The 25633-nt window shown below is 39.5% G+C and overlaps 1 protein-coding gene across 2 annotated transcripts in view; it reads left to right on the forward strand.

Moving 5' to 3' along the window:
* ralgapa2 (Ral GTPase activating protein catalytic subunit alpha 2) overlaps positions 1-25633 on the forward strand; it is a 100685-nt gene that overhangs the window by 25456 nt on the left and 49596 nt on the right. The window contains exons 4-25 of one of the 2 annotated variants that reach the window (XM_059352781.1): positions 509-566; positions 3174-3217; positions 3311-3491; positions 3670-3785; positions 4728-4866; positions 5738-5946; positions 6452-6697; positions 6935-7117; positions 7364-7498; positions 8836-8984; positions 9107-9218; positions 9493-9730; positions 11207-11386; positions 14494-14640; positions 15097-15219; positions 16183-16268; positions 16363-16453; positions 16667-16840; positions 18453-18632; positions 19357-19550; positions 20261-20359; positions 20957-21112. In XM_059352781.1, the coding sequence (XP_059208764.1) occupies positions 509-566; positions 3174-3217; positions 3311-3491; positions 3670-3785; positions 4728-4866; positions 5738-5946; positions 6452-6697; positions 6935-7117; positions 7364-7498; positions 8836-8984; positions 9107-9218; positions 9493-9730; positions 11207-11386; positions 14494-14640; positions 15097-15219; positions 16183-16268; positions 16363-16453; positions 16667-16840; positions 18453-18632; positions 19357-19550; positions 20261-20359; positions 20957-21112 (3240 nt within the window). The remainder of the gene's footprint in view (positions 1-508; positions 567-3173; positions 3218-3310; positions 3492-3669; positions 3786-4727; positions 4867-5737; positions 5947-6451; positions 6698-6934; positions 7118-7363; positions 7499-8835; positions 8985-9106; positions 9219-9492; positions 9731-11206; positions 11387-14493; positions 14641-15096; positions 15220-16182; positions 16269-16362; positions 16454-16666; positions 16841-18452; positions 18633-19356; positions 19551-20260; positions 20360-20956; positions 21113-25633) is intronic. The other variant, XM_059352782.1, reaches the window with a different exon arrangement.

Below are 25633 nucleotides of genomic sequence, written 5' to 3' on the forward strand. Positions count from 1 at the left end.
GTTTCCTCCTCCTTTGTTAAGAAAATAAGGCTGCAATAAACAATTGTTTCCATTATTGCTTAATCTATGGATTATTTCATTGTTTAATCGATTCATTGTTTGGTTCTCAGACGTCTCTCTTTGTTCAACCAACAGTCTAAAACCTAAAGATATTCAGTTTACTATCACATAAGACCAACAAAAACTAGAAAATATTCACATTTTAGAACCTGGTACCAGTGGATGTTTGGCATTTCTGTATGAAATAAATTATTATGATGTGTAGAACAGGTTATTAAGAGCTTGTTAGAGAATTGAATTCATGATGTCTAATTGATTTTTGATGTGTGTTTATGATTTCTTTCTGATGTTGAGACGAGGTCTGGTGTTAAAATCCTCTCCTGAAATATTTATAATTTTTTCATAATCTGGATTTTATGCAGCCATATGTGTATCCAAATAAAAAAGACTAAAATAAAAAAAGCGAATCTTCTATTGCTCGATCATATTTTCTCTCGTTTTCCATCAGAAAATTCTACAACATCTGCCTGAGAAAATCTACAACCGATGGCAGTTTCACAGTATAGGTATGTATTGATTTTTTTTTTTTAATTCACCATAAGAAATACTTGAATGCTAAGCTGTTTCTCTCTGTTCCGCCCGACAGGTAGTTATATACTGCGTCTGTGTCCTTATGTTTCTGTAACCTCTAAGATACACTTCAGGACAAAAATGGCCACCACAGCCAAGCCTAAGCCTTTCATAATGAAGAGAAAATAATTAGTCTTAGAAGGGGATGTAAATGGGAAATGCAAATGAGCACTTCATTTGAAATGCAAATAAGTAATTGAATTATGCTGCCATGATTTCAGTCCCACACAAAAAAGGAAAACCCCTTGCAAGAAGCGATAACCCCAATTATAACTGTTGTTTGTCAGCCGTTGGCAGCTAAACAGCCACGGTCTAGATCATTGTTGTAGATTGGCCTTCCCCTCCGGCTTGTAATTCCAAATATCAAGGCTCATCTGGAGTTGGATGCTTCAGACAAATTCACCATTTTCATCGGTCATTGGACAACAAACCATCACAGGCTTAAGGCAGCCTCTTGGCTTCTTCTTGAACTGCCATAGAATGTTCTTCATCAGTTCATGTGTCATTGCTCAGGATGCTTTCAGGATGCTTTCACAATGTACTCCTTTGAAGAATGTGTTGTGGTGGCTAGATAGCTTCTCACCATACCTGAGTTTAAATTGAATTGAGGGAGGTTGTTTTTTTTATCACATTCTACGTCTGGTTGCATGAAGCTGAAAGCATTTCATTGCCCCTGGACAAATTCCTTGTTGTCAGGAATGACACAAATGACTTGTGGTGGTTTTGTCCTTTTAAACTGAGGATCACAAGGTCACAGACATTTGACACAGATTATTAGAAGCTGAAGGGAATCTTAACACCTTGTTATCTTCCTTTGTCTGCTTACTTCTAATTCCTTCTGTCCCGAGCCCAGGATGTTTGAAGAAATCTCTTTCTGTTCCCAACAAAGAAATGTTATTGATTGAACCTGATGAGGACAGCATAAAAACACCAGACAAACACACTTATAAACACACTCACAAGGAAACACATCAGCTGTCCTATCCTTTAAAAAAAACCTCATCCACTTCTCCATGGCTTAAAGAGAATTGCAGTCAGCATCCTGTTGCTTGCACTTGCATCAGCCAAAACAGTAACGTGACAAACATGAGACTGAACATTATTTATTGGAATAATGTTGACTTCATGTTCATGCATCATCATGTTGATCTATGACACTGACTAACTTGTCTTTTGAAAATTACTTTTTCAGCTAACTTTAAAAATCAACCTATGGGAGATCCTTGCTGCCTAGCTGCCTAGCTGAGAGATATAGCTAGATGGATAACTAGCTTAGTTTAGATAAGTTGGCCACCCCTGTCTTGCATCACTCTTGGCTAGTGGAAAGCAACCGTTAGTTATACACCTTTGCTTTGTACCGTTGTACCTTTTTGTAACATAATTTATTATTGGCTGATATCAACACTGTTTGTCATAATGCATACGTTAGTATCAGCTAATTCACTAGCTAGCATGGTGAATTAATTCGGCTAGCTAGTGAATTAGCATATGTACTCGAATAGTATTTTGCTAGCAATAACTTTGTGAGCAACAGGTTAAGGGAATTAAGCCAGGCTTTTTTTCCAAAAGGAAAACTGCCCACTTTGGGTAAATTTTGATCACCAAAACTAAACAAAGGTGTTTGCACAATGTCAAACACAATGCTGACGCAATTTTTTGCCCGACATTGATTACAACACTGATTTCTAACAGGTTTCACTAGTTACTTTACTTTTTTTGTGCTTACATATTTGTGTTAGACTTTATGTTGTGGTGGGTACTATCAGGCTCTATTTCTAAGCTAACCTGCAGTTGTTGCTAAAGGGAGGAAGAGAAGAGAGGAGCACACACTTTGGATTTTCATGCTGCAACCATATTGAGTCATTGAAATAGAAATCACTCCACAGGCTGCATAGTCAACCATGAAAGTCAGGGATGGTCTTAGTTTTTAAGTTACATTACAATTCCAACATAGGCAACACAGAAGCAATCAATACATGTAAATTGCTTCACATAGTAGCTTTAAATATGCCTGGGTCATACACTCAGTTAAGGGCCTTCTTGATCAAGACTTAAAACACATCTCTGGAGTCTAACATAAACCTAACATAATCCCAATTTTATACTTAATCCTAAATTTAAAATCCCTATGAGAACTAGCCAAAATGTCTTAACAGGCTACAGGGACCTCATAAGAACAGTGTTGTCTGCAGGCTGTCAAGAGCATGTCCTACCTCACACACAGAGACCTCTTCTGCCTTAGGTATTTAGCAATCAGAGCAATGTCTTATTTGATTACAGCGGAACCAGTTTGCCTTCATGAATGCATGTCGCCGCCAACTGATGTTAATTTTCATCAAGGAAATGTGAAGCCTTGCCACTCTCAACACTAGGTTTTCAGGACAAGCCATCAAGGTCAATTTGCTTCTGTGGAGATGACAAGCAGTTCCTTCCCTGTCAGCTTTGTGCTGTTTGTCCTGTCTCTGCTTGTTGTGTAGCATACTTCCATTGAACATTTGGATTGCAAAAATCTTTGACAGCTCTAATTTTTTTCTTTCTCTCAGGTTCTATTCTGAAAAAGCTTTTACACACTGGAAATTCATTCAAGGTAATTAATTTCAGTGCCATTTTTCAGACACAAGATGCACTAAAACGTTCATTTTGTGTATCTCTTAATAAATCCCAATCTCCTGTTTTCTAGATCCGCTGTGAGGGGATCCGTCTCTTCCTGCTGTGGCTGCAGGCCCTGAGGGACAACTGTGCTGAGGAGCAGTTCCTTATCTTTGCCTGTCTGGTGCCAGGATTCCCTGCTGTGCCCTCCTCCAGAGGGCCCTGCACCCTTGACACCATCATTTACAACCCCTTCTCCAACCCCCCTGATGGTGAATATGAATGTTTCTACATGTGTGAATTCATAATGACAAATTCTAAATCATGAGAATGGTCAGTGTGGTCACCTACAACATACCAAAGTAAAATCTGATTGTGAAGGTTCCTTCATAGTGGGGAGCTCTCGCTTCCTTACACTTAACTCGGGTCTGTATGTGTCAATCTGAGCAGCCAAGGTGGTGCCTGAGGAGATAACCCCGCTGGTTCCAGCTGTGGTAGGAGAAAAGGTTGCTGATGACCAGACCTGTTACATCCTCGAAACCCTGCTGAAGTACATGGTCATCCAGGTAATAATTAATTATGCTTGGAAAAGGCTGAACAACCTTTTGCCAGATTATCCAATACTGTTTGAAGAGTAATTTCTCTTTCAAATGTTCCTGGAAAGACAGCACTTTAAAATAAAAACAGTCTCAACAATAGTGGTGGGAATCACAAGTTTCATCAAAATAAAACATTAAAACACAATATTTGCTGATTTCACAGAATCTGCCATATGCTTTTTATAATTTTTTTTGAGACTGTGATCAAAATGAGATGATATCATTCCCTTTTATAACCCCAATTCCCAAAAAGTGATGCTGTGTAAAATGTCAATAATAACAAAATACAAGAACATCAATTATGAATTCAGAGTTTATATTTACAAAAAACAAAAGCAGTTTTTGGAATTGGGGATGTAACAAAAAACACAAAAAAGCTCCAATCCGTTTTTTTAAATAAAAGTATATTAAAAGAAGAGCTAATGTTTTTTTTACCATATTGTAGGAATTTCAAAATAACGGCATGTCCTTAAGATGATCATATGAATTGATATTTTCAGTTTGCCTTGGCTGGATTTACTGAATCGTTTCAGATCTGTGTTTTGTTCCACACCTACTAAACAAACTATGCATTAACGATATATGGAACACATTCCTCCATGATGTTTGTTACACATTGTATGTGTTGTCAGGGACATGGTGTTGATGTTAGTACCTGGGCAGTGTGTAATCCCCATCTTGTACACCAGTAAGATGAAAGTACAATATCAGTTGCCAAGTGTGTAAAGTTTAAGACGGTTAATCTTATGTCCTCGAATCCCAAACAATTTTCCCTTTTGTGTACTGTTTGTGAGAGAAACCTTCAAAGTATTGTGTTGCAAACAATATACTGTTGCTTTCTGAGTGATGCTGGAACCATCTCCTCTCCCTGTAGCCTGACCTTGTCTGCCTTTGTGCTCTGTCTGCCAGGCATCCAGTTTAGAATGGAGGAACAAAGAGAACCAGGACACAGGCTTCAGGTTTCTCTTCAGCCTTTTCAAGAAGTACTACCTTCCACATCTATTCCCCTCCTTCACCAAGCTTACAAATCTCTACAAGCCTTTATTAGGTAAGCTGACATATGGTGTACGTACATTCTATTCTAAAGGTAAATATACTTACACTCAAGGGCTGCTGTTTGGGCAGCAACATCTTAGTGTGACACATGTTATATTTTGTATTCAGAAAACTAGCATACAGGTACTTGTATTCTCGTCAAGCATAATAGTACTTAAGGTCACACAGAAAGAAAATGACATGTGCATAGAAAATTTGCAGAGGAGGTTATAAGTTAATGGAGTAAACAAACTGAAGCACATGGACACAGTAAGCTTTTAATAAGAGATGAGTTTAGTGTGAAACAAACATTTTGATATTGGGGTAAAAATAATATTAACACAATTTTATATTTGTACCATTTACCACTTTTTTATTAGATCATTACATGCCGAAACAATATTTAAGTAACAATATTTTACAATATTCATAAATATATCTTAGGTTAGTTAGTTAATTAAGTTAGTGAATGGCTCTTCTCTGTAAAAAGGGGAGGGCAAAGTAAGGAAGCTGTATATCTAAAGGTAGAATCGTTCAATATAAGTTAACTTTTGATTTTTGAAACCAAAAGTTTAACCTTAAGTTACTTTGCTAGCCAGTTAGTAAAACTGCTGTTAATTTAATTTAATTTAAAAAAAATGCTGTGACTGTTTTAATTTAACTACACAAACAAGGTGAGCAATATGATAACATTAATATCATAATAAACGAGCTGCTTATTCAGATCCAAGATTATATTATTGAAATTATTTAATAATAGATATATAGATGACATTTAATGTCTCTTCTTTGTCTTTCTCTCGCACTCTTCTCCTTTTGTCCTTTCTTTAACCCTCCCCCTGTCACCATCCTTTACTCTCCATCCCACTATATTGCTCCATTAGACCTCCCCCACCACAGACCAAAACCCTTGTATGTGCCAGTGACGCGGAACAATGAGAGCACCTTCTGCACCAGGGACCAGTACCTGGCACCCCGTGTGGCCTTCATCACCTGGCTGGTCACCTTCTTCCTGGAGAAGAAGTACGTCAGCAGTGCTGCTGCAGCGCAGAGCGCCAAGAACGGCACCGAGGTCATCCCCAAACTCATCCAGGTGAGCCCGAGGGAACCATTCTATTGATTTCTCATAATGTTACTGAAGTAGGAGGGGATGGGCTGTTGAGAATGTTGCTGCAAAACCCCTGAGCACTAATATTCATACTAAAATATCAGTAATTGTTAAGAAAATATATATTCATAACACAATGTATAAATATATACATTATCAATTTCAGCATTTAAATGTCATAGAGAGGTTTATATACTGTACAGTGCTGTAGATTTCTTGCTTTAGGGGGTATTGGCCACTTTGTCCTACCTGACAGTAAATAAAGTTACAGTAATCATAAAAATAAATATCGTTATGATTGCATGGAGTTGGGAATCAATTTACAGTAATGACCAATTCAGTAGCTCATTCCCTACAGAAATGACCACAAAACACAGCTAATCGAATGAGGAATTTCCAGTCAATGAGACTCTGGCGTCCAATTATTTAACTGTGCAGAAGCAGCCCTGCAGCATACTAAGAGACTCTCATTTTTCTCCGTGGTGCCCAGACTGTCACTGCAGGCAGTAGCAGCCAGGAGAAGGAGAAGGATAAGACATCAGATGGGGATACGAACGGGCCAGCGGGGGAGCCTGAGAAGAGCCACTCCAACAGCAGCACGCTGTCAGATCGACGGCACAGCGACTCCAGTTTGTGTAGCATTGAGGAAGAGCACCGCTATGTCTATGACATGGTGCACGCCATCCTGCTGTCCACCAGAGACAATGTGAATTTTGTCAATGAGGTCTTCCACCAGGTAAAGGGTCAACAAGTAATATTTCATTATTTGATGTGATAAAAGTGAATTACATTGCAGGTATTTTCATTTTTCATTTTGAGGTCATGATTATGATGCAGACTGGATGGTGACACTGTGATAACCTGTACTGTGGTGCCCTCTGCTGGCCATTTGTTAATATAACCAGGAAACCTTTTAAAACTATCCATCATACTGTAATAGTTTAAATTAAAAGTCTCTTTTCTCCCCCCAAAGGCCTTCCTACTGCCGTCTTGTGAGGCATCAGCAACCAGGAAGGTGATTAAAGTGTACAGGAAGTGGATCTTGCAGGAGAAGCCCAGCTTCATGACAGAGCCTGAGACAACTACCCAGAGAGATGAAGTGGATGATCACTCTGAACAGATACTCAGCACAGAGACTAACAACATGCACGCACAGGTAAAACCTCCGAATGAGACTGCCATGTGTATACATTTTAGCAAAGTATATACAACCCTGATTCCGCAAAAAGGAAAAAACAAAACAGAATGCAATGTTTTGCAAATGATTTGCAACCCAGATTCAATTAAATACAGTACAAAGATATATAATGCTTAAACTGGGATTCTTTTTTTTTTTTTTTTAATATATACACTCATTCTGAATTTGATGCATTCTGTTTTTATTTTATTTTCCTTCTACCAGATGGTAGAGAGTCACGGCCACAGACGGTCGTCCAGCTGGGGGAGGACTTACTCGTTCAGCAGCGCCATCAGTCGTGGCTTTCTCACTGAGGAGCAGAACAGGGATGTCAAGGCTGGTATCCAGCCCACACTACAGGTCTGTTCAGTGTGTTTATGTCCATCAGATCACAGTATTTGGCTATTACAATCAGCAATACTAAATAGAGGTGTAACAGTTCACATACTCTTATTGAACCATCACAGTACAGGGGTCACAGTATGGTGCACACGTCTGCATGCAGACTACACGGTATGTAGGTTGATGCGTAATGTAATGTGAAACCAAAGTTCACAAGTGCAAGTTCCACCTGGGAAACTTTAAGCTTGACACTGTTAGCAACAATGCTTCAAGACCTGTCTGTGGGTTCCTGAACAGCTACAACAGCAACAGACAGAGACAATTTGTCAGCATTGCTCCAGTGTTATAGGGTATGTGAACAGAAACACATCCAACATGCTAATGCACATACAGCATCACCCAGATGTGCCAGTCATGTGATCATAGATAGATAGATAGATAGATAGATAGATAGATAGATAGATATACTTTATTTATCCCAAGCTGGGAAATTACAGCGTAGCAGCAGCATTACACACAGAGACAGTGACAACACAATTAAATAAAAAGAACAACCTAGGCATACTTCAAGCAATAAAATATAAAAATACAATAAAATACAATAAAAAATAAAGTGTCTAAAGAAAAAGTGTCTAAAGAAGGAGTATGTATAAGGAGTAGAATAGAATTCCAATGCAGAATAAATATGAATATACAGTATAAAAATGTTGGTGCTATGAAACAAATAAGGTGCAATGAACAGTGTGCATAAAAAACACATAAAGTGCATAGACAGTATGTAATGAACCAGATTATTATTTGTTATTGTACGGTGTGATGGCATGTGGCAGGAAAGATTTTTTATATCATGAACGCGGATCTAATTGAAACACATGCACAAATCTTATTTTTCATTCTTCTATATATTTTGGTATTTTCAGTTTCAAAGCATGAGTAATGCTTTTCAGTTTGATGGCCTGTTGTGACTTGTTGCCTTTTGGAAAGTGTTCAGTGTTCGTACAGCGTAACACCAAAGTGTTTAAAGTGTTCCTTATTTTTTTAGAATGAACACAGTTTACTAAAATTGCCAGTGGGTAAAATGTTTCCTCAGTCCCCAGAAAGACGATTCAGTCAGTCTTAGGCACATGAATTGTCTGTTCAATATAACTAAAAAAAAATTAATTCTTATCCATTTGGGTTTTTTCCCCAGCTGTACCTAAATGTGACTCTTAAACCAGGCTTCAAACAGATCCATGTATTTTGTGTACTGATACATCCCTAATACTTCTAGTATGCACTTTGTCATACTTACTTTGTTTCGTTGTCTTGCTGTTTGCTCAAGCTCACTGTATCTTTATGCATCCTCATGTGTGTAGGTTTTCCTGACCAACTCATCCAATGTGTTCCTGCTGGAGCCATGCCAAGATGTAGCTAAACTCCTGGATAACCAGGTGGAGGTGTGCAAGGGTGTTCTCAGCATCTACCGGCACATGATCATGGAGCACACGATGAATACACAGACATGGTCAGTGACTTATTCTAACACACGTGGAACAGTGTACAAATCTGATTTATCTGACAATTTTATTTGATGATTCCTCTTTGGGTTCATTTTTTTTGTGCTGATTTCCTCTCTGTGTTGTGCAGGGAGCAGATGCTGCAGGTACTACTGAGGATCACAGAGGCAGTGATGAAGAGGCCACAGGAAAACCAAAGAAAAGACAACTTTGCTGAAAGTTTGGCGTCAATACTTTTTAGGGTATGTTAACAGGTGCCAAATTTGACATGATAATGCACAATGTGTGTGTGTGTGTGTGTGTGTGTGTGTGTGTGTGTGTGTGTGTGTGTTTGTGTGTTTGTGTGTGTGTGTGTGTGTGTGTGTGTGTGTGTGTGGACAAATGCCAGAGAGACACTGTACCTAATTAGGTTAATAACTGTGAGAATTCTGCCGTCACATCCTATCAGAGGCTGGAATTCAGAGTTGCAATGCTGTCTGTCAATGCTAATTCATCTTTTCCTCGTCTTACATTCAGACCATCATTGTGGCATGGGTGCGAGCCAACCTGTGCGTGTTTATCTCCCGGGAGCTATGGGACGAGCTGCTGGCAGTGCTGTCCTCTCTTACCTGCTGGGAGGAGCTCGTGACAGAGTGGGCCAGCATCATGGACTCGCTGACGGCTGTGCTGGCACGCTCCGTTTATGGCCTGGACATGGCCAACCTGCCTCTGGACAAACTCAGCGAACAGAAGGAGAAGAAGCAGAGAGGACGTGGTGAGGGGGAGAAATGGGGGTGGGGGGGGACTGGGAATTGGGATGGCTAGAATTTGGGTGAAAAAATGTTTGAAAGTGACTTTTTGGAAGATAAAACTGGTTTCTTTACAGTTAAGCCTTAATTTTTCCCGTATTTAACTTTATGATGGTTGTTAGTTTCTTTCACTTAAAAAGTAAATTCGGTTGACTCCAAATGAGGAAGAATATTTTTTACATTATATTTATAAAGCTTTTATAAACACAGAGTATGTCATTTCTGCCACAAGATGATTCAGTCAAAATGATGACAAAAGATGGCTTTTGATAACATTGTGAAATAGCATGGTATCACAGGAGTTGTTGTCATCATTGTTAAACAACCATCACAGCTAATTAAATTCTGTCTGATGTAACTCCAGCAAGAATAACATGCACAGACAAGTTTTATTCAGTTACATATTGTCACGTTTATTCATGTTATATAATTTGATTCTAATGCATTTGATTCTAAAACAGCTTTGAGTAGCGTCATTTGCGAACTTACCGTTCGGTGAGCCGTCTACCCATACAGCAAACGTTATGTGGCAAAATGAAATTGTGTTGCAGCCCAGCTCTGTTATCTGTGGTCAAAACAATCAGTCAAAAATAACTTTATGACTTTGTTGTAAAGCTATAATGTACAGTAAGTATTAGCTTGGTGGCTGAGATGAGCCGCATGTTATAGTTGCACATTGTAGTAAACTTGATTGATACTGAAATATCTGCATTACTATGTTGCAAAATACCAGCAACATTCTATCATTTACAGTAACTCTCTATCATTTCATCTGATACATGACATTTGACATTACAGCAACTAGAGGGGGCAAGAGTTATATGACAACCACGTGAAAAAAAACTGATTTTTCTGGGTTTGAACATTGTTGGAAACATTTGGGATAATGTCAGGTCCAGTTGTCTTCAGACATACATTTAAAGATAAAATGTTTAACATTTACGCATTAAAATAACAGATTTGGCTCAGATTTTTGTGCAATTTCTGTATTGATGTTAATCAAATAATTTGGATGGATAATCACGACCCTTTGTTCGAATTGCCTTTTAAATACCTGTTAAGTGCTGACAATTAGAAGAAACAGAACATTCTCTTTATTTCAGTTTTTCAAATGAAGATATGTGCCTTTTTCGGCTCGTGTCATTGTACAATGAATACCATATATGACCTTACCTTATACCTTATATAGTTTTTTTGCCTGTTTGCTACAAAAAGCACCTGTGACATTTAAACTGCCCAACTTCCATCCATAACAGAGTCGGAGTGTGTATTTTTGATGCTACCACTGGTGGGCGCCAAAGCCCACTATCAGCCACTTCAGAGTGTGGAGTGTTATTATTCAAAGGACATGTTTTTAAGCTAAATTATCTGATTATTAATTAACGGATTATCAATAAAAATATACACTCTGTACTCAGCAAGTGTTGTTCTCTGAATGTCAGGTGTGATCCAGGATTCCCAAAAGGCAGCAGCAGTGGCGCGTTCCTTCTCACTGAGTTGGAGGAACCAAGGGGAGCAGAGTGGGCCAGGAGTTCAGGAGCCCATGAGGATTCGCTCTGCCACTACGTCAGGAGCTCCTGGTGTAGAGAAAGCCCGTAACAACGTCCGACAGAAGGCATCTGGTAAGTAATATTAGTGATAAAAATATTGTTGTATTTAACTGTATATGACTGTACCATCACAGCACAATTGAAATACAAAAGGTGCGGTTTTTATAAGAACTTCCATATGTATGAGTTGAGTATGAGTTATTCTATATCCATACTGAATTACTCCTCTGGCTTTGTGTGTGACCAACAACACAGCACTGATAAGCTTCCGGAGCACAGCGTCAGACCACAGGGTTTATCAGACGTATTGAAAGCCTGTAGACGGGTCCATGTGTACCCTAGCCCAGGTGTCGTTGAAAGGCCTAACACCAAAGACAAAGAGGCCAGCAGATGGCCCCTATTGTTCCCCTCACATGTCACTGGCCAATGTCAACATGTTTCCATGTCAGCTCGATTGAAGGCATACAGCACAATCCCCTCCCGACGGCATGTCAAAGGCCAGCTTTGGACACTCATTGTCATTACCTCAATTCAGACACCATAAACACCCCTTATCTGATGGCAATGTGGCAGGCTAATTATAAGTTGAGCTGGAAAGCAGTCGAGTAGTAACTAGCTGCAGTGCCTGTCTTGCTTGTCTTAATTTTGTCGAGACAGAATCTTAATGTGGAGGATAAAAGACAGACGATCCCTTTTCCTTTCCTGGCCTTCCGCCTCCCCAATTACCACCAACGTACTAAAATGATGAGCTAGGAGCTTGGAGCAGATGCGTTTGTGCCCGAAGGATGAAGTCTTAGAAGGGATGTGTTTGTGTTTGTGTGTGTTTGTGTGTTTGTGTGTGTGTGTGTGTGTGTGTGTGTGTGTGTGTGTGTGTGCAGACACATCTATTATGTGTCTCATGTGCATGTTTATGCACCTATTCTGTTGGTCTGTTTATTTGTATCTGCGTGCAGGCAAAGATGCACATTAAACACTACCGCTTCAAATTCCCTTCCCTTTCTTTGGCCTAATTGGATTTCTCCCACATTGATCTTCAAAGGCCCGGCAGCCCTCCTCCCTACTCCTCAAGAGAGGGCCCACACATCAATTGCACGGCAGTTTTTGATAGTTTCATTAAGAGTGTAATTAATGCTCATTAATATGCATAAATGGGAAGCAGTGGCGGGCTGTAGCAGAGACGATGTATCTCTCTTACTGAAAGGCGTAATTAAAGTGTGTTGAAAGCAGAGAATAGAACTGTCCTCTTTCATTGCTCTCTTTGAGATTAAGCCTGAAGTGCTATCCAGACACAATGGCCAATGCCTCAGCATTGACAACTGTCAAAACTTGGCTGCACTTCTGCATGCAAATACAAACTAATATTGTTTTGAGATCTTGTCTTGACAATGGAGAAAAAGGCTGGATATTTCATTATGGTACTCATTAACAACTACAGAGATCCAGTTGGAGCAGTTCTCGCTCCCCAGAATATTTTATATTTCCCCTCCATAAGTGCAGACCTAGGCCAATGCCCACATGTATGCACAAATGCCCTATCTCACAATTCTATTGGAAGCGAAAAGTATTTGCTTAGCCACCCCATGATTTGGATCCAAAGTTGAATAGGCTCTTCTTTGGCCGATGCTCGTATATAAGGCTAGTGTTTTTTTCTGTAATCCTGCTAACAGACAAACTGAACCAAAAACATAAACTCCTAGGTGAAATAAATAAAGGGTAGTAGGCTTGGTCTGTATACAGTTAATTATTCTTATACATAAGAACTGAATAAATTAGTCTAGGAAACCGAAGCAATACATTCAGTAAATGTAACTCGGGACAGGATTTTTGGATAATTACCCTAAAAGAATGTGATACTTTGAAGTTATGTCAGATTTGTCAGTTCAAATTTATATATTTTTTTAATATTTTAGCCTTTTATTAATTGGAGTTTTTTTAAATTTTTAATTAATTTATTTATTTTTTTACAGTTTTTACCTTGTCATGTTTTATTTGGGGCATTTTATTCTGTGTTACTTTCTCTCATTTTATCTGTTAAACTTTGGTGCAAATTTGTTGTCATTTTCTTCAGTGTGTAAAGCATTTTGTAACTTTTGTCTTAAGAGGTGCTATATAAATAAAGTTAATTTCTAATTCTCTAATATCAGTATCAGCGTCCAGTATTTGTCAGGTTTTAGGCTAGACAGATGTCAGTGTGATGCATCTTACACCAATACTCAGCAGATCTTTAAATGGTTGTGAATTCTTGAGTTAGATTTTCAAAATCTTATAAGTAAGCAAAGTTTGTTGGTATAGCACTTATCACAGATGTAAATTCACAGTGCTTAACATAAAAAAGAAAAACACAGTTAAACAGGAAAAGTTCATTTAAGGCCGTAATATGTCTTAGAAAGTCTTTTTTAAAGTATAGTGGGTCTTTAATTTTGAGGTGATGCTTAGTTGCATGAAAATTTCTTCAGACACGATTTACTTATTTAAATATGGTTTGGTCTTCGGTCACGGCTCAGCGCAGCTCTCTCTTTTTCTTGTATTGTTTCACTTGATTCTCTACAGGCCATGCTCTCAAAGCGGTATTAGGATTAAAGAGGTACACAAAACAGTGCAGATGATGCTAAGCTAAAGACAGTTGGCCAGACAAAAAGCCCTCTGTTATTTCTGATTGTTGCTAGAATCAAATTAATAATGTTTTAATGCGGAGCATTTTTATGATTTTAAACATAAAGCTCAGTCCTAATGTACATAATAGAGTAATATTTTTTGTGATAGGGCTTAAAACAGTAAAAACCATGTAATATGATTTCAGTATGTTTGCATCAACCCTGTATCGGTACATTCAACAAACTTTCAGATGTACTCTTAAGTTTTGGGGTATTTTTTTGGGGTTCTTATTACTTATTTATTTACTTATTTACCATTCTTTGTCAGAGCTATATTTGTAATTTTTTCAGGTATTTTGCTCTCATATTCATTTCAAAAAGCACTGCATTGACCGTATGAAGGTCAAGCTCTGGTGTGCTTTATTTACTCCGCTTTCTTGATCAGGAATGTTTTATTAACTGAAGCACTTACATGGAGCTGTGAACTTTGCTGTTATTGAATTCTGTCTTCTTCCCTTTACCTCTTCTTTTTTCCACTGTCCTTCTCTTATTGTTTTCCTTTTCTTTCTTTTTCCCTGATGGAAGCTAAGCGAAGCCAGTCCATCAGCAACTGTGTTCATCTATACGAGGCTTTGCCCGCTGCTAAAAGCGTTCCTATGCTGCTCCACACTGTGAGCTCTTTCTTGCCTGGTATCTCTTCTGGTAACTCTGCTTGCTCTCACAGACTCTCAGGTAAAGTGTGTTCTGAGAGCTGCATGTGTTTGTGTGATTGTGACCTCCGCCCTGCCTCTCCATCCGTCTTTCACTATCTGTTATCATGCTGTCAGTTTCTGTGTCTGTTGTGACAGTATCTGGATAAGAGAGGTTTATGTTTCAACAGCAACTTAAGACTGTGTTGTGCTTACTTATTGAGAAATTTACAAATCTCAAGAGCAGCCCCGCAATACGCAGGAGTACGGTCTATAACAAGAGTGTGTCTGCATTATCACTGCATGCATGCATGTCATAATTTCTCTCCAAGGTTCTAATCTGAATGTGTCAAATCTTCATCTATACTGATTCTTCAAATCCCTAAAGATAACAAATTACATATCCTAAAGTTAATGCATTTTAAGATTTGTTTTATGTTTTTTGTTTTGGTCTTTTGGCTCTGTCTAACTCTGTGTATCCTTTTCTCCTGTCTGTCAGATGTGGAGGAGTGTCAGCTGTCAGAATGTGGATTAGAGGAGGAGCTGGGAGGCGGGGATAGCCCTCTTCCACGTAGCAGCAGCACCTCTGACATCACCCAACAAATGTCTGACACTTTACCAGGTATATACAAACTTCCCTACATGTTGCTTCTCTGATCTAAACTGAAATTACCCCCTTGATCTGACATGGGATTTTATTAAGTCATCGGTTAAGGAGATAGGTTGGGTTATTTCAAGTGGGGTTGTATGAGGTACTTATTTATAATCAGTGTGTTGCGGGTAGTAGATGGTGGATGGCACGCCTCCAGTTTGGGGAAGCAGGCAGGAGTACTGGCAATATGGACAGGGCAGCAGCAAAACAAAATCAGAATTTGTCATACGCTATATTTAGAAATTTTCACTGCTTTACCTTGCCGTCAGACTGACCTGAAGCTGTTACATCCATCTATCGTCAGATTTCTTTGACACAAAGACTAAATTACCTTGCAGAACACAGGAGTTTTTATCAAAGGATTCTTGTGGTTCTGATGAGATCATACATACAGGTTTCAGTTCCCCTTGTATAAAATGAAACTGATATTGATAATTTTATGTGCCAAAAATATAAAAACATAAATTTGCTGCTGCCCCAATCCACAGCGGTACATTGCATAGCTTCTGCGCCATTACTCCTGTCTCCTTCTCTAAACTCTAAACATCTACTGTAGTAATACACCGACTATGGATAAGTACCTCATTATACCCATCTCTAAAAAACCTCTTCATCTTGATGAAAAGGAGTCCTTTGTGAGATTAGTTGATATAATCCAATAACATAAATCAGTATTTCTTAGGTAAAGTTGTTCTTGTATGGGTTTATTTGACAGGGACTATGCTCATTGATTCATATAACAAAAAAATTTGTAAGTGAGCCAGAGTTAGCCTTGAAACTAAATTTTATATTTTTTTACTTGTATTAAAAAGGCAATAATAATAATTTCTGCCTATCCAAGGAGATATTGTAGAAATAAAAACATTAAAACATTTTAATATGCCTCAATTTTGGTTTCCCTGCCTATTTATAATATCCCCTGTTGGACTTTAGCCCAGAAAAGAGAGTACTCCCCTACTTCCTGTGGCTCTGATAGCAGGACGTCTGAAGGGAGGAGAGAGAGCAGCGAGCCACCGGTGGTGAGATGAATCATCTTTTACCATATTATTATGTCAAAGTAATGAAATGACCACACAAGTATGACTTCTTTAATGTTTGTTTCTGTTTCCCTAGATCCTCATCCGGCGGAGCAGCAGTCCAGCTGAGACAGAGTGCAATGCTGAGGCACAGACGAACCACACGAGACCCAAGCTCAGAGAGAAAAGTTAGATTACATCAATAATTATTTTTTTAAACTGATAACTCTCATTTCTGTGTAGCTGTGTTTTAATTTCCTCATGAAAAATTGTACGTTTTTAAATTAAGAAATTAATCAATTAAATCAAACAAGGCCCACTCTTTGCTTTTGGATTTATAGTCTTCTTGCACAGCCAGTATGTTAACCTTCTAACACTTTTTATGTCCCCACCCAACCAAGGTGAGAGTATAAGCAGTGAGACATCCAACGGCTACCTCAATGAAGCTGAGGTTACCTGGCAGGCCTTTGATGAGGAAGCTGACACTCAGTCTACACAGTCAGCCCACATGGACGTGACAACCGACCCCCAGAGCCAGGGGAGTCTGCTGCTCAGCCATAATGAGGCTCTAGCAGGTACTGGGACTGATGGGAACTCACCCAAGACAGATTTTGAGCCTCCGTTTATACCAGATGTTAATGTATCTTACAACTACAATCTGTTTGGAAAAAAAATACAGGCAACCTTAAGGGGACATAGACTGCCCCTGTCCCTGCAGGTTTAATACAGGACTTACCATAGATTGCTTGAATTGAGCCCCGTCTTTATGAGCTCTGGCACAAGTTGGCCAAGGTAGGGTGGACAGACAAGAACCACCAACATATGAAGCGTTTTATGTTAAATCCAAAAAGATAGTTGACATGAAATATGTGAAGTAGAAGTGCTTGATTTAAGTTCTCATTACAGGCGTGTTTTGAGGATCTCGTGTTCATGGAATACTTCCTGCTATTTCAGATAACAGTATCTATGAAGATGGAAATGGCATTTTTGAAACGAAGCCTGTATATAAACTGTATCCTGCATTTTCCTACACAGATTTACTATTGTGAATTAAAACGAGTAACATTACATAAGTGGTTCAGTAGTACTGCAGCTTCTACTGAGGTGTGCCATATCAAACTGAGGTTCGGTGTTTCTCTCACTGGTTTAGTCACAGCCAGGTTGAGTGACCCAGTAAGGAAATTTGATCTGCTAGTTAGTATCTGATACAGTACCTCTCTGGTTAAGCCATTTAATCTTTTAAAGCTGCTGACAGAATGTGTGACTTGTGCTCTACAAAAAATGTAATACTTGTTTACGGCAGTTATTTTTACTTTCATACAAAAAATAATCAAGATCCCTCCGCTTTAAATGCACAATATATAATTTTTTGCCCATGCAGGGTCTCTTAGTCAAAACAATAACAAAAAACAGTCATTTTTTTTCAATATGGTCGAGTGGCTGGTAGCACCTGCAGTAAGTTTCTCCAAGTTAAAATACTGTGTTTCTCATTCATGGGGTTTTTACTGGGAGCAAAATTATCCCCAGAGCTCTCCTCCTCGCCAAAACAAACAGACCAGCCGGTAAAACATTGAATAAAGCAGTTCCATGTTAAAAATCAGTGTTTTATCGATTCTCTTCGGTGGACAGCTGCTGCTAACATTTGCTCAGCTTGTTTCACTGATGACTCCAGATATGCAATGTCTAAAATCCTTCATCCTGTTATAATATATAGTTAAAAACGACCAAGATCTAAAATGTGTATCTTAAAAATAGTGGCTTAAGCAACCTACAAGAATCTGTCAATTTATGACTGCTTCTGGGAGACGACCGCAACACTGACGCATGCACAAAGGGAATATGACACCACAACCAAATGAACATAAACAGACTGTTGATTTGATTAAAATGACGGATTTCTCTCTCCCACTAAGTTTTGGGTTAACAAGTACACAACTCAGCAAAAATATTTAACATTTTCAGATGTGGAAAGGTTACATAATATACCTTTAAAGACTTCAGTTTTCAGTTTACCTCCTCCTTTCCCCCATTCGTCATTTCTGATGGTGAGGTTGTTGTTGCCCCACTGCCCTTCCCACCCTGTCTGTGTTGTCCTACATTGTGATCATCATGAAGTTGCCACTCTTCCTTTGTCCCTGTGCTCCCTTCCTCAAACCCAATTTTATCCCTTCCCCTTGTCGTTTTTAGGTCCTGAGTCTGCCCTCCCTCCCCACTCTGCACCCCCGTCCTACCACCACCACAACCACTACCACTACCCCCAGAACCCGCCCGCCTCACCGGCCCTGCTGGTGCACACAGAGTGCCCGCGGGACTGCCCCCTGGACGACACCATGCATCAGTCTGTCTTACACATGCCACACCACTTGGGTACTGCTTCCCAGCTGTTACTCATCATATAGATCTCAGAGTCCTAATTCCCATTGACTTTCCATGCCCTATATTTTTCAGCCTTACCTTAACTTCCTCTCCCTACATGACACTAATCCATGTTGGTTTGCTTTGTTGCCGTTCAATCACTCGATTATCTACATTAAAATCTTTTGGATTCTAATGGAACAAAATGTGCATTCTTGTCTATTTAATTTAGATTCCGACAACATTTTGCTCCATGAGCTAAAATTATCTGTCATTTACTAATCACCTTCGATCTTCTACACACACTCTCCATATTTATGTATTTTCCTGGCCTTTACTCCCCTTCACTCCCCATCGTTCTTCCGCTGCCCACTAGGTGGCACTGTCCTTCCACAAATCAACCCTTCATTTGGATGATGCATGTGACTCGTGCCTGTTTCCCAAAAGTGTTTCAGTGCTTTGATCAGTTTCAAAGAAAGGCAAAGAACTGAGTGCTTGGATGCATTTGGGAAAATGGACAGAGAGGATTTGGTCAACAACTGCTCAAAAATGACAGGATGGCTTGAAATGCATTAGTTAAAGGTGTTCTACATTTGTTGACTGAATCCCATACCCTCTAAAAAAGTTACATTTGATTAACTTTGCATTAGGTACCAGCAGCTACGAAAATATGTGTTACCAAATAATGTATTCTCTAATCCAAACCACTCCAAACTTTCTCTCTCTGACCATGCAGACAGTAGTGAGTGTCTGGCTGATGATGTCAGCATAATTGCGGGTGGGACTCTGACTGGTTGGCATGCCGATTCAGCCTTCGTCCTGTGGAGGAGGATTTTGGGTATCCTGGGGGATGTCAACAGTATCCGCTGCCCAAAAATCCATGCCAAGGTCTTCTCTTGTCTTTATGAGCTCTGGCACAAGCTGGCCAAGGTAAGGTGGAGAGGCAGAAACCACCAACACATGAAGCCTTTTATGTTATAAGTACACAGCGACTTCCTATAAAATAGCATGTGCTGGATTTAAGTGCTCATTACATATAAAACAGGTGTGTTCTGATGGTCTCATGTTGATTAAATATTGCCTGTTTCAGATAACTACATCTATGTAAATAGATTTAGCATTTTTGAAACAAAGCCTTTATATAAACTGTATCCTGTATTTTTCTCCACAACAACAATACTACTACTAATAATAATACATATTTATTTGACATTAAGTGGCTATATATAGAGATAAAATTTCTTATTTTGAAGTGTTGAGTAACAGGGGATAGGCCTAGATAAGTATTTTATACTTCAGCCTACTCCCTTTTTTTATCGAACCAAAATGATATAAAGAAATGCGTAGTGAATATTAAGTTAACTGGTTCTTATTTCTATCTTATTACTTAGACGGGGCAGATGCATGTATATGGATAGGGCTATATATACTGTATGTGTGTAAATGTTTATATGTTTATGTACATCTGTTTAATGGTGTCTATGTGAGTATGTGTATGAATATGTATATGCATCTAGCCTACGCTGTTATAGTTTATGTTGTTTATTTTTTCGGTTCGAAAAGAAGAATTAATAAAATGAAAATGAAAAAATGAACATTATTGCTGTGTTTATTGACCAGAAGTGAACTTGTGCTTACAGATTCGGGACAATCTGGGGATCAGTGTGGACAACCAGTCTTCTCCTCCCCAGCCTGCCTTCATCCCTCCTCTTCGAATGCTGGCTTCCTGGCTCTTTAGGGTATCAACAACACAAAATTACAGCATGCAACAGTCAGAAAACAACAGTCATAATAATGAAACACTTTGAGGCATAAAAGCAAAACTGTGTTAACCAGTGTTACAGTTCATTGGATGATAATGATTTCTGTCAACATCTACAGAATGTTTTTAATATAACCAGGATCCTATAATCATAATCCAAAGCCTTTTCATTGAACTAGTTATTTTACTTTTTCCAACTTCATCAATATGTTAACATCAGCTGTTGTAAACAATATGTGATCGGTGTTTCGCTGGGAAAATCCTTTAATGCTCACATTGATTACATTTCCAGCAGCAACAGCAATTAACAGGACTGAATGGTTAGCTTTAGCGGCAACAGATGTTGTGACTAAACCATAATTATATTAGCAGTATCTAATTGTACTGTTTGATCAAAAACATAGAAACAATAATGTTTCATATTAAAGTCAGGCTCATTTGCCTCATTGATGAAGAACAGCAACTGTGGTCACACATAATTCAATTGGTTGCAACAAATTCCAGTGGTGACAGGTTTCAAAGTCCTCAGCTCGTCATTATGACACTGACCTCAGCACCTCTCCCCCCTCGACAGGCCACCATGCTGCCAGCTGAGTACAAGGCTGGCAAGCTGCAGGCCTACAAGCTGATCTGTGAGATGATGACCCGGCACCAGGATGTGCTCCCCAACAGTGATTTCTTGGTGCACCTCTACCACATCATGCACAAGGGCATCACCAGCGACGATCAGGTACAGCCAGCAGGTGGCACCTACAGTATGGCTGCCAGTTGTTCTTTTATTCACCACTAGATGGTGCACGAGTCAAACTCATGTCATGTACGTGCATTGGCCCTGTTTAAAAAATGGAAAATTATGGTTTGTAGTTCCAAATTTGCCATATACTTATTTCCTGTAGGATGTGACTCTTAGTGGTTCTTATTCACCTGTTCATTCCTGATGTAAATTATGTATACCTTTACTTTTCTTCTAATATGTGTCCAGTGCCAGTTACAGATATTTAGGATATCAACATGATGATTGTAACTGACAAGAATGAGGACAGAGGTCACAGAGGTGCACTGCGATTTAATTTTGTTGAGTCTTGGATTCAGTTGGTGATTTTGAACACAGAGTGCCCAACCAGTGGTGATGAAGGATTCTGCTTCTGTGTTTTGGCATCTTCCACAGCCACACCCTTCCTTGTATTTAAATCTGGTTGAGCTCCTTTCCTTCCAGATGAAGCTGAGTGGAGATGAATGGAGTCCCCCCAAAACAAAGGAGAGGGATAAAACTGTGTGTGGGTGGGGGGTGTTTTGGATGCAAGCGTGTGTGTGTGTATATATATGCCCTCCTGGCTTGGTCTCTATTGCGCCTTGGCAGTGCGACAAGCTTATTAGAATGTTTTCCATGTCGTTAAATAATGTTTTGAGCCCCTGCCGCGTATACGTGATTAATTAAGGATTGACGTCTGTCGCGCTCCGTTAGACTGACATGTCGGCCAGGGGCCCAGAGTGGGCTGGCCTGCCTGTCTGTGTGTATGCAAGTGTGTGAAGGAGCGGGAGGGGAGCCCAGGGAACGTAGTGTAGAGTAGAGCAATGAGGGGGGCACATTGAGGGACGAGGCAACATTCTCCAGCTTTTGTTGTGACTCTGTATAATGCGTCGGGGGGGCCAGAGCCCGGCTGGCCACCGAAGCATGCTCAAATTGGCCGGAGAAAAGAGTCCTCACGCCACACAATAGAGGACAGCCGCACGCCTGCTTAACATAAGAAAGTGGCTCTTACTCTCCCCCTCCTCCTTCCTTTCTGCCTTCACCCGCAACCCCCTACCCCACCCAAATAAAGGAAAAAACATATACTTTTACAAATCCATCATACATATCTCTACTACTATATGTCTGTTTTTCATGCACTCATTTTTCAATTTGCTTGATTAAAGTAACCATCAATACAAGCTGATGATCATCTAATATGATTGTGCAGTTATTTAAACAAATATTATGCGTTTAGTTTTTTTACATGCAGTATGTATGTACATTTTTTTTTTTTTTTAATTTACAGGTTGAGAATTTTCTTTCGACAACCTGTTTATCAGCTGATAAAATGTGACTTAAACAGCCACATTTTTATTTACACAAAAGGGGAGTCCAAGTGTAAATCCTCAACATTCAATTCGAATAAGCTTCGAGAAAAATAACCTTGAGGGATTGTCCTTCAATCTAACAGAGTGCTAAGGTCAGGGCTTTTGTCCTGGTTGTGATCCTCTGGTCACTGGTCTCACAAAGGCACGACCATAGCACAATAGCAGTAATCTGTCTAATAGGTCTACTGTCTGAACTGCACAAGTCATCAGTATATTTTGTGGAATATGGTGGCGCACATAAAATAAGCTTTTTTTATGTAGCTATTCATTTTGGCAAAGACAGAAAACTTATAAGTCATGCATATAAAATTAAACGTCTGGTGTGTAGGTTTTAGTGGAATCTAGTGGTGATTCATCTTCTCACCCCTCCCTTTCCAAGTGTGTCGGAGAACCTATAGTGACTTTCAGCTAACATAAAAATGCAAAAGCCCCTGTAGAGTGAGCGTTTGAATTGATCGTTCTGGGCTACTGGAGAAACATGGTGGTGCAACATGGTGATATCAAGGGCTTATTCTAAGTTACTGAAAACATAAGAATTAATTTCTTGAATTTCTGCCAATAGATCCTCCTAAATCCTAAGCACTGGACCTTTAAAACATCAGTTAACCATGCATAGAAAAGTGCATTTTCTCAGTTCATTTTCTGACTGCAAAAAAAGAGGTCTTGTGTAGTTTATATACTGCCAATTTAAAATGTGACAGTTGACCTCTCAGCCACAAACGTGGCTGTTGATTAATCCTCTCACCATGTAGTTATGCAGGTGGGTTCCTAACAGCCTGTAGGGGGAAAACCCCAGATATTCATAGTGATGATAGCGGTGTTGAATTGCAACAGGAAATCTGGCCCCTATACTAAACTGGAAACGTTGGAAATGTTTCGTAAATGAGACAAAAACTTTCCGATGGGCGATGTAATTGTGGGCTGAACCCTGTCACCCCGGGGGCCAGCAGGTGGACAGAGCGTGATTTCCTCAAGCCGAGGCCAAGTGAAAAGGCATGAGGTGGCTCTATTCAGAGTTACGTTAATGCACCTTTTGTTGATGCAGGGGCCATTCCTATTGCCAACACAGAGCCACATGTGGGGGCTCAATTCTCATTTCTACACACACCTCAATCCAGGTCTCCTCTACCTACACATACAAAGGAAAACACTTTGCATTCTACATTTGCGGCTTCCTCTAAAATGCTCATTTCAGGCAATCAAGCAACAGTTTGCTGCATGCTAATTACCACTGACTGCACTGCACATTATGCTTCAGAGGTCAATTACCAGCAAAATGAGGGTAAAATGGGCCCTCAATCCTAAAGCTTTTCCTTCCAATTTTCCACATGCAGTGCATCTTGTTGGATTGCCTCTGCGTGTTTATTCTATTCCTCTTTTGTTCACCTGCATTCCCTGTTTACCAAAGCTTCAGGTGATTAATGTCCCAGATAGAGGCTGGTACAGTGTGTGCGTATGTGTGTATGAGGCAGAGAGAAAGAAATTTTGTGCATGTGTGTTTGCTAAGGTGCCTTTCGGTTCAGCAAAAAACAGGCTGATGTTTGAACTGTCCGATTTACACAAGTTTATGGCCAAGACGGCAGGTGTTTGTAGCCTGGACCTTGCCTTTGTACACAAATATGCACGCGCATGTCTCAGATAAGAGAAAGAACAATCTTTTTGCCTTACGGTTTTAATGCATTCTCATACCAATATGTTTTTTGGTCTTGTTGTTGTTAAAATAAGAGTTTTTCTTCTCTTGGTGAAGAATAATAGAACCATTTACCTTCTAAATATAGCACGGAAAGCTGTAAAAAGCTTTCTGTGCTATTGTATAGAATGCTAGTGCACTGTACATACTTGAGCATTTTGTGCAAAACCCTCTCCAGTATAGCATATGTCAATGTTGAAAGAGCACCCATCTGCCACTGACCTGCCTGTACCTCGGCAAAACAATACCTTGTCTCTTGCTTTAATTACAGGTTTGCTTGTGTGTATATACAAGGGACTCTCGAAAGTTCAGGTCTTTTGTTCTTCATCTCCTCTGTGAACAATCCATCTGCTGCCCCCTCTCCCTCTCCCTCTCCCTCTCTCTCTCTCTCTCTCTCTCTCTCTCTCTCTCTCTCTCTCTCTCTCTCTCTCTCTCTCTCCCTCTCTCTCTCTCTCTCTCTCTCTCTCTCTCTCTCTCTCTCTCTCTCTCTCTCTCTCTCTCTCTCTGTGTGTCTGTGTCTGTCTCGGTCTGTCTCTCCTATTTCTTTCCTACTTTTTTTCTATGTCCTTTAGTGACATGTACTGTTGAGTGCCATACTCTCCTCAACACACTTAAAATGCTTAGCCTACCTGTTGGAGGAAAAAGCTTTCACCCTGCCAGGTCTCTCACATGGTGGTCCATTTAACAACTATTTCTTCTTGCCTCTAACAACACTAACAAGACCATGTGCTCATACCAAATGCAAAAATCTAATCTTACTGTAAGGAAATGCTAAGGTACTTGGTTTTGCTTCTGATGGAGGATAGCTGTATATTCCTGTATCAAGTCAAGCCGTTGTTGATGGCTGATTACATAGATATCAATATAGGAATTACAAGTTGCTTCCTATAGAGTCTTTCCCTAGGGTGCTTGTCTCCATGTTTACTTATTCAGCTGATGTCATTTACATACACTGCAAACAAGAAGTCTATAACTTTTCTGGACCAAATCACTGTGATAACAACAACAATAACTGATGGTTGATTTGAATTGTAGACATCGGCAAACTCGCTTATTTCTGTTTTCATTAACAGCTATAACCATAATGTTTAGAGATATACTTAAACACCTTTGTTCATCCAATCTGAAGTTTCTGCTGTGCTCATGTATGTACTGTAGCGACATCTCACTGCTAGTTTTGAGTAACACACACAACATGTATTTCAGATAAATGAAATGTATATTTTTCTCACCCCCTTTTGTTCAGTGCCAAAAAATTGTGCAGGATTTTTTGTAAAGAAGCATTGTGATTGTTTCATTAGTTTCCTTGCACTGCGACCAGGGAATTTTTAAAAGAAGGAATGGTCATTATTGCATTGTACGTCACTGGTGCCAAGCCAGTAATATTGCACGTGTTAAAATGTAATAGAGCATCTTTCTTATTAATAACCATCAAACTGT

The sequence above is a fragment of the Centropristis striata genome, chromosome 16, assembly GCF_030273125.1.
Source record: "Centropristis striata isolate RG_2023a ecotype Rhode Island chromosome 16, C.striata_1.0, whole genome shotgun sequence".
Lineage (NCBI taxonomy): Eukaryota > Metazoa > Chordata > Actinopteri > Perciformes > Serranidae > Centropristis > Centropristis striata.